Source organism: Pinus tabuliformis, chromosome 3_1 (genome assembly GCF_031772625.1).
Source record: "Pinus tabuliformis cultivar Carrire ecotype Pingquan chromosome 3_1, CPIR1, whole genome shotgun sequence".
NCBI lineage: Eukaryota > Viridiplantae > Streptophyta > Pinopsida > Pinales > Pinaceae > Pinus > Pinus tabuliformis.
This window is the reverse complement of record NC_142301.1, coordinates 566,963,188-566,974,716: the sequence shown is the minus strand read 5'-3', so window position 1 is coordinate 566,974,716 and position 11,529 is coordinate 566,963,188. Positions and strand designations below refer to the sequence as shown.

Sequence of the window (11,529 nt, the reverse complement as noted above, 5' to 3'; positions counted from 1 at the left end):
AATTCAATGAAATTTAAGAATTTCGTTGCAAATGAAAAAAGGTATGGAGACCATCATTTCAGTTGAGTAGTGGATTAGAATCATCATGATTAGTTTATTTCAGAAAATTAAAGTGATGAACCATGAGATCAAGCACAAAGGACATAGACTAAATGAGAAAGTTTACACTAATCATCCTTCTTATTAGTTATAAGTTGATTCTTTTGATTTTGTTTTATAATTGATTTGTAAGTTCTTCACACACATACAATACAATATGTCATAACTCATCAATTCGTGCTATATTTCTCATCTTAATAATCCAAAACTCTTAATCTTTAATAGAAAAAACAGAAATCATATAATAAAATAACTAAAAAATATCGTACTCATAAATGTGAAAAGCATTTTCCAAAAATAATTAGCGATACTTTCTTTATGTCATCTTTATCTTCATCTCCATGTCTCATGGCTCAAGTGAAATTGGGTTTTTATACATGTCATTTGCTATATTAAATTATCAAGGAAATCAAGGGACAATCATGAGAATCTTAATCTTCATGTTTTCGTCATAAATATATTTTCATTAAATTTGAAAATCTAATAACCAACTCACCATTCGAGTTCAACTAGATATGAAACATGAACTTAATTTAAGAATTCAAAATGCGTATTACAATTAAGATATTGTTTTATCTTCTCTCTATCTCCCTCTTGTAGTAACATAGTAACCGTATACGTAATCTAATAAGTTATAAAAAAAAAAAGAGACTATTGTGTAAACTTGTCACAAATTGTGTTTCAAAGCTTAAGGGAAAAGAAAATTATTTTCACTATTACCAAAAACATTTCGAAAAAATATATTAACATCGTGTCCTAACGTGACACATACGTGGCATTAAGGACTATTTTATGGGCGGGGTCTTAACATTACCCAAAGGCCAATTCTTTATGTAGAATTTTTGGAAGTGCTGACCATGACCATGACACATAAAAGGATGAGAAGAAATCGAGAATGACTTGAACTTCCGTTACCAGTCCAAACAGTTGTATTCATAAACTCATCTTCCCACTTGCGTGAGGTTGGAGCTGTTGTCGCTCCACTTCATGTTGTCCACCTGGGAACAGATAGGGTCGGTCTCCAAAGAAGCAATTGTCTCTGAAATTGGAAGATCAGACTCATGTATAATAGCACTTTTTATCTCTGCCACTACTTCACTTGCGCTGGGCCTATATGATGGCCTACTCTGAACACATCTAAGCGCTAGTTTAGCAACCTTAGCAACGGATTCCATGTCGTAGTTTCCATTCAACCTCCTGTCTATGATAATCGCTATGTCCTCCATCTCTACATATCGCGTGACCTGCAAATGCGTCCGATTATAATTATGGGTAGACTCGCTGAATATGCGCTTGAAAGTCATAAATTATGTTCATGTTGCTTTTTCTAGAATGATCAATAATCAAATTCATTACCCATTGAACGATATCGAGTTCATCTTCAGGTACATTTGCATTTATGGGTGATCTGCCAGTTAGGAGCTCTAACAAAACCACACCGAAACTATATACATCGCTCTTGTCCGTCAACATAAGAGTGCGAAGATACCTGCGGTATAGATTCTCATCAAAATGCTAAGCTATTCATGTACACTAAAACAAAAATGAAACGCCCTTTACTCTTAAAAATTAATGCAATTCCACAGTAAGAGTAATAGGAAGGGTTATATATGTGGTTTACGCTGGATCGAGGTATCCTAGGGTTCCTTTCACAATAGTGCAGGTAACATGAGAAGCATCCCCACCAGGTGTCAACCTTGAAAGACCGAAATCGGCGATTTTTCCATTCATATTGTTGTCTAGAAGGATGTTGGCTGTCTTGATATCTCTATGAATTATCTTTGGGGTGCAACCCAGATGAAGGTATTCCAATCCTTCGAACACAAATCGCTGGTTAGATGAGAAACAAGAGGGGCTGCATCGCAGCAAGTCCCTGCCAAGTTACTTTTACAAGTTAAAATTATAAGAATATAAAGTTATTAAAGAGTTCTTTTAAGCATCAGTAGCATCAGCTGCAGTTTCTTGTGTGAAAGATCCACGAGCAGCTGCATATCCATACCGTGCGTTATACCAAACTTACCGCAACGAAAATGGTTACAAGGTGAAAATGACCTATATTTTCTTAACCAAATGCACAATACACATAGGGAAATACTTGACTACGGCAGGTATAGTAAGGAAAACGGTTAGAAGGTGAAAATGACATATATTTTCTTAACGAAATGCACAATACACATTGGGAAATACTTGAACGTGTGAAGGATGAGAAAATGGCGTGCCATTGTAAACTGTAGAAATGGCAATGGTCAAATAGAATTGGAATTATAGCTCAATCCCAGGCCAATAAAGACAATACATTACTCCTTAATCATCGGTTGTTAATTGAACATGGTGGAAGTTTAGGACTCGAGTTTTCGTGTTGACTGTGGAACCTCCAAATCATACCAATCAACAACAGAAATACCGAAAGAAATATTTGCATTACATTTTGAGTTTGCCAACGATTTGTTGGACAACAAAGGCGATTCCAATGGGCCAACACACAAAAGCCAACCGACTCACGTAACTTGTCAGCAGCACCTTGAGAGATCTCTCCCTTACCACGTGCATTGCATGCAAACCATGTGCTTGGCAGCAGGGAGGTGATTTGTCACATAATATCATTCCAGTTGCCAGATGATTCTTGCCAACGCTAGATTAGGAAATAACCAGAGAAATTCAGTGTGCCTGCCACAAGAGAGTCCCTTCTTGACCAGCGATAGTAAATCTACCAGCGAATGGGGCTTTGTGTTGTGAATACAGGGGCTTTGTGTTATGAATTCAGGTCCATCAGACCATCCAGTGCAGAATTGGGGCACTCCATGCACCTTCGCCTCTGCTTAACAATTCTTGCCAGACGATTCTTGCCAACGCTAGATTGGAAAATAACCAGAGAAATTCAGTGTGCCTGCCACCAGAGAGTGTAGATGCATGGAGTAGTGATGGAAGAACGCTATATCGGTGTGAACATATGTATATGCAACCAAATGAAACAAATGGAGAGCTGGGAAATCTCACGGTATTACTGCAGAGTCTTCAATCTGTGGATTGCACAGCAGACCAACCTTTTGAATCTATAGCCGATGATCTAGCTTCTTTGTTCTTGTAGTATTCTGTAGAGATTCAGAAGCTGATGAGATCAAATTTTGACATTTCAGAAATGAAACTCTGGTGGAAAAACGGTGATGGCTAGCATGAAATTATCCTTCTACTCTATCCAGAACAAATGAAGGCGCTACTTTCCTAGGAGATCCCTAAAGGATCTAATGTGGGCTTTACAAAGAAAAATAGGTAAGTTATATGTCAATTCAGAGTAAAATCATAGCTTAGTAGTGGATTTAATTTTACAGATGGTGTAACTGGTTTCTCTCAGCTTTTCCACAGGCGAGCACCTGCAGAGGCGATAGATCTTCTCTGAAGAATTCTCCAGTACTCACCGAGTCTTCGCTGCACTGCTGTAAGTTAGATACATTTGTACATAGCTTGGTCTAGAGCTAAATTGCTAATTGAATATTTATTTTCTATTCTATAAGTTACAAAGCAACACAGTTCGGAAAATATATCAGAACTCAATAGGTCTTGATCTTATCTTTAGCTCCGTAGGTGAAAAGATCAATTAAAAAAAAATTAAAATACAAATTATTTATTGCTAAAAATTTCGATCTAAAATGTTAATTATTAAGCCCGAGATTCCTATCAGAGAAAACTGCTAGCTGATCTGCGAGGCAGAGTGCTAGTGTGAAACAGGATTATGCACAAGTACAAAGACCCTCGTCAGATTTGTGTGCAGAATATGTGCAGTTTCCAATACAATAAAGAATGCCTTTTATCTCACAGTAAACAAAGAATTAAGAGATGGACAGACTTCTATGTGTTCGAGATTCACTCGGCTAAAGGGATACAAGCCATTACTACAATAAACTAGAGTTCTGATGCGATAATAAACTAGAGTTCTGATGCGATAATGCCTCGTATGTTGGCCTGAGATTAATAAAAAACAGAAGTCGTCATAGCACTAACCATTTGTTAATTGTAGAAACTTCTTGTAATACAAAAGATATAGAGAATATGATATTCTGAATAATTGAATTTAATAGTTGAATCTATTAAGTGATTATTAAGTTATTGAGTGAAAATCAGACTTACTGGGCAAATACTGTGGAGGATAATTCAACGGTAAGTTTTATACCTTGTCTTCTGTGGTACTGGTGCAGGTGCAGATGAAAGGAGCTGAACCAGCGCTCTCTCCATTTCTGCTCACCAAGAACGACATGAGAGCCGCAACAGCCCTGTTTGCAACCAAGACATTCAAAGTTGCTAGTTAATGAATTTGGGAAAACTAAATAAAATGTCGATCTGCATTACCTTGCATAGTGCCAAAGATGGAGAAATAGTCACCGTAGAAGGAGCGTTGTCTTCTGTGGTGCTGGTGCAAGTGCAGATGAAAGGAGCTGAACCAGCGCTCTCTCCATTTCTGCTCACCAAGAACGACATGAGAGCCGCAACAGCCCTGTAATGAATTTGGGAAAAATGGTTAAACTTACGAATATTAATTAACAGTCAATACTGAAAGCATTTTAAGGGAAAGTCCACCTGCTCTGAGGGACTCCATGGAGGCTCTGTGTACACATGCAGCCATGTCGAATGGTAGCGGTGAAATCCAGTCGCGATAGCTTAGAGGTTGCAGGAACAAGCTTTGGATTCAAGCTGTGGACGATGAACCAAATGTAAAGCACGAGTAAGAGGCAAGAAAGACAGCATCTGTTCTGCATGCAGAGTGACACGTTCAGCCTCCTCAGATAGCTCAAATGCAGCTCAAATGCAATAAGAACATGAAATGCCTCAGATTTAATGCCAGCATTAGTTCAAACCCGTTAACGGTTAGCCAGAATGCAGGAGGCTTAAATTGGTTTTTAAGCTATGGTCGGGCCTCTTCCGCCTCGGGAAGAGGCCAAATAAGATGGCGAAGGATGGCGAAAGAGTGAGTGCTTTAGAAACTTAGGATATCCGCGCTCTAACCGCCGTATAACAGAGAAGCAAAGGGGTCAACTAATGCTAAGTCGGGGTCCCTGCGATTACTATAGTCCCTGCCGGATCCCAGATGGCAGGGACTAATAAGGTAATCAATATATACAAAAATATAGGTTCATTAAATGCTTTAGGAAAAGTGTTACCCTGTGCTGCATTTAAAGCTATTTTGATCCTGGTTTCCCAGTTTAGCTCAAAAGTAGGATCTGGAAAATTAAAAACCAAAAGAGTTTCCATTACTTGGTAATTTTAGCACGTTATATGCACCCTTCAATCAAACATGCTTCTAAGCAATATATTTACCATAAAGGCGGTCTCGTAGGGACCCTCCGGGCATGTGCTCATAGACGAGCATAAGCTCTCTCGATTCAATACAGTAACCGAGTAAAGTCACCAAGTTCTTATGATGGACTGTAGAAAGAAGATTAACCTGTTCACCAAGTGAAGTCAATGGCATGAAATTTGAATTCCAATCATTTTAATTATTACTTAATAGTGCAGCCAAAACATTACTAGGTTAAGTCCAGAAATCGGACCATATTACATGATTTAAGGATTTAAAAGTTACCTCATTCAGGAACTCCTGAACACCTTGTTTGGAAAACGAGGAGAGTACTTTTACAGCTATACGTTTTCCTCGTTCCAATTGACCAAAGAACACAGATCCAAAGCCCCCTTGCCCTATTTTCTCCCTAAAGTTTTGTGTGGCTGCGATTATCTCTTGTAGAGTAAATACGCGAGACTTTGTTGTATTTGGCAATACGATCGTTGAGTTGTCTGCACTTTATCAATCAGGGTTAAATTAGGACAGTCTAAGATTGCTTCAATTCTGGGGGTCTACCTTTACTACGTCTCATATTAGAAATAGTAAGATTGAATATATTTCCTGACCTTCGTACAACGCGCTGCCCTCTTTTCTCCTGGTTTTCTTGCAATGCAAAACAATAGCCACCATGAACACTAAAACTATCAGTGCACTTCCACTTAATGTCAGTCTGAGGGTGAGCTTCACCCTGTGGTTGTTTGGATTTGACGGGATAGATAAATAGCGGTTCCCAGAGTATCTGTAACACATCAAACGAAGTAGACGTTCCGTCAAATCTCTTCAGTTTCATCACTTTCTCAGGTATTGGTTGCTCGGATAGTAAAGCAAACATGAAAGATGATACTGAAACTGCAAAATAATAGAATGCGAAGCTGTTGTTAGCACCTGCAATATTACAATCAATAAGAATTTAGATTTACCTGAATACCAATGAAGGATTGGAGAGAAGTTGCGGAGGAATTTCCCCACTGAAATTATTATTTTCTATAAACCTGTGAAATGATTGCTCTCTGTAAACCTGTGACCATAAAACTGATAGGAAGGAGAAGATTGATGTATGATTTTACAATAAAAAAATGGGAGAGAGGCGTACAACTCTGTAAGGTTTGCGAGTCCAGAGAGCCAGTCTGGAACTGTACCGGTCAAGGTGTTGTTTTGTAGATGTCTGCACAATAAGCAAATTATTAGATGCCTAATTAAAATGATGACCAATCCCTGTTTTCGTAAAAGTGTAGACTTGCTCTTATTGTGAACAGAGTACTTACAGTCTCTCCAACATGGTTAAATTGGAGAAATTTGGCAATGGTCCCGTAAAATGGTTATTCTCGAGTGACCTGGTTATGTCAACACGAATCATGGATGAGTTTCACTTCCAGTATGGTATTTAAGGGCCAGAAATGTTCACGTCATAAGACCTCGGAGACCATCAATCTTATATTGTGTTTGTCAAACTCTGAAGAATGCCAGTGAATTTCACCACTAAATTACACCACTAAAACTTTTCTGCTCTATAAACCTGGAATCGTAACAATGAAAGTAAAGAAAAGATTGAGTATAATTTTATAATCAAAGGATTGGAGAGAATCATACAAATCTTTAAGGTTTTCGAGGCCAAAAAGCCAGCCCGGAACGTTACCGGTCAAGTTGTTATTTTGTAGATATCTGCACCATAAGCAAAATAAATGGACGTTTCACTAAAATCAGTATAGGCTTGTGTATAATTCTTTTATCATTTAAAATTTATTAATTATTCTACATTAATGATAACAAATTTAAGCCCGGCTACATTTGATCCTTTAAATGGTTATTCAAGTTTAAAGTGAATTGACATTGATATCATTTTTTAAATGTTATCACATACTTTACTTAGAATAACAATCAATCTAAGAAATTACAATCCATTTAAATTTTAAAAAGCGTAAGGTCTATTCTCTTGAGAACGAAGTGCTTACAGTCTCTCTAACATCGTCAAATTGGAGAAATTTGGCAATGGTCCCGTAAGAGAGTTATTCTCAAGTGACCTGGTTATGTCAACACGATTAATGGATGAGTCCCACCTCAAGTATTTACAGTGAAATACAAGTTATGATCACTTCATAAGCAAACTCCGAAAAATATCCTAGAACGTATAGACCATAATGTATACTAAGTTCGAAGAAGTTACATTTCACTGAAGATTTGAAATCGTGATGCATAATTCTGGAAGCGATTTCTTAGGATACAAAACTATGGTATGGGTACAGATAGACCAAAAATAATAGAATTTCCTTACAGGTTGACTAATGCAGTCAATTCTCCAATATTCTCAGGTACCGATCCACTAAGATTCCTTCCTGACAAATTCCTGCTAACATAACATTGTCTTAACCTCTTATATTATCAGACATAATTTCTGTCAGTTTTACAACTTCAGACATAAAAGAATGAATGGTAAACAATTAGATTTACATTTCTGAAATTCTTACGACCGAAGTGCTGTTGTCACAGGAAATTCCTTTCCACTCGATCAAATAGCAAGGATCGGAAATCCAATCTGTTACGCTAAACCTTGTTTTAAGAGCCTGGAGAGCTTCAACTGCAGACAACACAAATTCGTTAAACTTAACATGAGGAATTTCAACCTGAATTATTAATATTATTATTATTATTTTACGAGTAAAGCGCACTTACTGTCTTTCGAATATGTTGCCAGTTGGGTCGGAATAATCGCGTAATACTCTAAAGCATTGAGTATGGCAGCAGTTGAATGGTTGACGGCCGATAGTGTCACTTCTATGAGTTCTGTGGTGTTTACCAGAACTTGTGTTTCTAAGGCAGAATAATTTCGCGCCAGAGTCATATTAGGACCGGCTGATAGTCCATTTATCGAAACGGAAAAGGAAAGGGTCATATCAGCCGGCTCGATATCTGCAAAATAGAGCAGCAATAATGCTTGGGGACGGTCGAATACATCTCCCGATAGACCTACAAGTAACTTGTTACCACCGGTAATTACATAGGCTGTTTGCATCACGAAAGATGGAGGAATGTTTTGGGTATGGGATGCTGAAATGGGGTGTTTCGAACTTTCGGGCTTTGCACCTTGATCTCCGAATTGTGGTGGTGTCCACAGGCGGTCGAACTCGTCTTGTGGATACCTGCTTCATCATGCAAAGTTATTCAGACTACAAAAAAGAGAATCACGCCTATATATAGCACCTAAAACTTATTGCACCTAAAACTTATTGCGCTTACATTTTCCATACGCAAAACATACAAGTTTCAATAGGTTTACCTCACAAACGATTTATTTCCACCAAAATCACTTCTTGCTGCAAGACTCAACATTGTTCCTGGCTTAGCTTGTTGATACATGCCATACCGGAGGGCCCTCAACTCGATAGCAGAGATAAAGGGATCATTAGTCTCCGAGGTTCTGATCAAGCAAATATATAGCACTCTCCCAGAACTAACAAAGACTTCCTCATAGTAGAATGGATCTATATTTGTCAGGTTTGTGATTGGTATGTTTTGCACAGCCAACATACCCAAGGTCTCAATAGAGAAAGAGAAAGCTAAGGTTGACGATTTTTGAAATCCCGTGTAATTTCCGACGGCGAACCATAACCTTAAGAGGTAAGGCACATTGGGAGCCACAGGCAAGCGATAACAAGATTTGTTGAGAGGCTGTGGGAAGTACCGTAGGTATTGCATGGAAGAACCGCCAGCTTGCTGAGAGACATCCCCTATGTATGCTGTCTCACCGACGTCCCCTATGTAATTAACATCAGTTACCCAAGTTATGTTGTTCTCTGCGGTATGATTTGTTTGGCCTCCACAATCGATACTGAGAAATCCTGCTGCGTCAAAATATATTTTGTCAAATCAAGTAATACATAAACATGAAACGATCCACGAGCAGTGATAAATAAACAGAATTTCAAAGAGGATACGAAAATTAACGAAGGTTGGAATGAATTGTTTACAAGGATAGAAATACTCACCTGGTTGAGCAACAACAGCGTGTAAATGAAATAACACGCTGATAGCCAGCAGACCTGCACATTTGCCGCAACCCAGGGTGAGCATGTTTGCAGATGGCGAGTTGGAAGGCTCATAGCAGGAAGGAATCGAAAGAGTGAATATGGCAAGTTGGAATGGCTTGAAATAGTCCTGAATCCTGAATTTTTTTATGATCTTTTTTTATGGATCGAATATTGTTTCGGCGGAAATGGCGCAGAAGGCGCCACGTGTCTTTCTGGTTTTAATGTAACGGGGCCCGCCCACATCCACGTGAAGAGGATATGACATACACAACATCGCGTCTACCTCATATGTGAAAGTGTTCATTTGACCACATCAACTACACATCGTTATGTGTTTTGTGACAAATTAAAAATTAATATGCAATTAGGTAGCACAAAAAGGAAGATGTCTCTCGATATCACGTGACTAGTCTGGAGTAGTTGAGTGACGACTTCTGAGAATGAGTATTTTTTGTATTCATTGGTTAAATTCCTTTTCCAATTTTGAAGTAGGATTTAATTATTTTTGATGGGTTAAAAGTTTGTTTTTTTATAAAGAAGATATGCTTGTATTAAAAGATTCAAAGTTTTGTAGATGAATGAGTCTAGCTCGTTATAAACCATTAGTATGATATTTCGGGTATTTTATTTTCTTTAAAAATAGATGAGTTAAGTTGTATTTACGAATAATAGTAAGGGATGTTTGTGGTTATTGTTGTGTGATGAATGAGTTAACCCTTGTAATTGTTGTGGATGTTGTAAAGGAAACCTGTAACCAAGAGTATAGGTGAAGAAAAATATCATATGTTATATGACTTAAATGTAAATGCAATGCATTTTGAGTGAAAAAGAAATTGTTGATATTATTGTTTTTAAAATTGAGAAGTTTGTTTTAAATTAATGTACAAATTTCAATTCATAAAAGTTTTTTATATGAATTTGCAAAAAGAATTCCAATCTTAAAAACTTTAGGTCAAACCATCAAAACTTTATTTCTCTTGATAAATGCAAAGAAACACTAGAGAAAAGTAGGTTAAAGAAGATAGTGTGTAGTAAAATGGGGAACAAGTAAGGCTAAATAGCAAAAATAAAAATGTTATTTTACACAATATAATTAAATTTGACTAGTGACTAATTCAATTCAATCCATGTTAAAATTAAATTAATATTTGATTTAGATTCATTAAAAATTAACTAACAATCCTTGTTACAAAGATCTTCACAAACCAACCCCAAAATTATTAATCAAATGTGTTAATGTTGATGACCCTATAATCACTTTACAAACAAACCCCAAAATTCTTAATCAAATGTGTTAATGTTGATGACCCCACAATCACATCACATGGGGAGAATCAAAACAAAAGTAAAAAGTCACATGATAATGACAAGTAAGATGTCATTATCCATAGCACAGAAGAAACAAATCAATCCATGCAATTAATATATTCTATCCTGAATTTATCACTAGAGGCTCTCAATAATCTCACATATGAGCATTAATATAATATATTCTATCTTGAATTTATCACTAGAGGCTCTGAATAATCTCACATATGAACATTAATTTAATATATTCTATCTTGAATTTATCACAAGAGACTCTCAATAATTTCACATCTGAACATTTGAAAGAGAATTACTCTTGAAAGTGTCTCAAAAGTGTGGGAATACAATATTTAAGGTCCACAACAACAACCAAACATTGCAAAGAAAATTACTCTCAAAAGTATGGGAATACAATATTTAAGAAAATTACTCTTGAAATTGTTTTGAAAAGATGGGAATACAATATTTAAGGTCCACAAAAACAACCAACATTGCAACATATGAATGCTAATTTGAAAGAAAATTACTCGTGAAAGTGTCTCAAAAGTATGTTAATACAATATTTAAGGTCCATAACAACAACCAAACATAGCAACATGTCAAAGTTAATTTGAAAAAAATATTGTTGCTTAATTATTTTCACTTGAAATGTAATGATCAATCTCTCACGGATTTTTGTCTCGTGTTGTTTGTGGTACATTGCAGTAGTTTGAAAGGGTTTAGATGATTATGGAAATACTTCTTACATTTGGAATTGGCAAAAAA

General features: G+C 36.8%; 1 protein-coding gene across 2 annotated transcripts; it reads right to left on the bottom strand.

The window, feature by feature from the left end:
- Window positions 1–811: 811 nt before the first annotated feature.
- On the bottom strand, window positions 812–9,558 carry LOC149188250 (putative LRR receptor-like serine/threonine-protein kinase At1g67720). Of its 2 annotated transcripts, none has more exons than XM_089411618.1 (17): window positions 9,415–9,558; window positions 8,706–9,267; window positions 8,102–8,568; window positions 7,880–8,006; window positions 7,704–7,775; window positions 7,384–7,452; window positions 7,022–7,093; window positions 6,697–6,765; window positions 6,525–6,596; window positions 6,352–6,423; window positions 5,998–6,170; window positions 5,675–5,883; window positions 5,410–5,536; window positions 5,253–5,312; window positions 1,721–1,913; window positions 1,456–1,588; window positions 812–1,343 (listed from the first exon to the last, which is right to left on the bottom strand). In XM_089411618.1, exons 1-17 carry the CDS (start codon window positions 9,497–9,499, stop codon window positions 1,041–1,043), a joined length of 2,865 nt encoding a protein of 954 aa, XP_089267744.1. In that variant the 5' UTR covers window positions 9,500–9,558; the 3' UTR covers window positions 812–1,040. The 2 variants fall into 2 exon arrangements, with proteins under 2 accessions (XP_089267744.1, XP_089267743.1); XM_089411617.1 differs by having other exon boundaries at window positions 8,706–9,270; window positions 9,415–9,554.
- Between the last annotated feature and the right edge of the window lie 1,971 nt (window positions 9,559–11,529).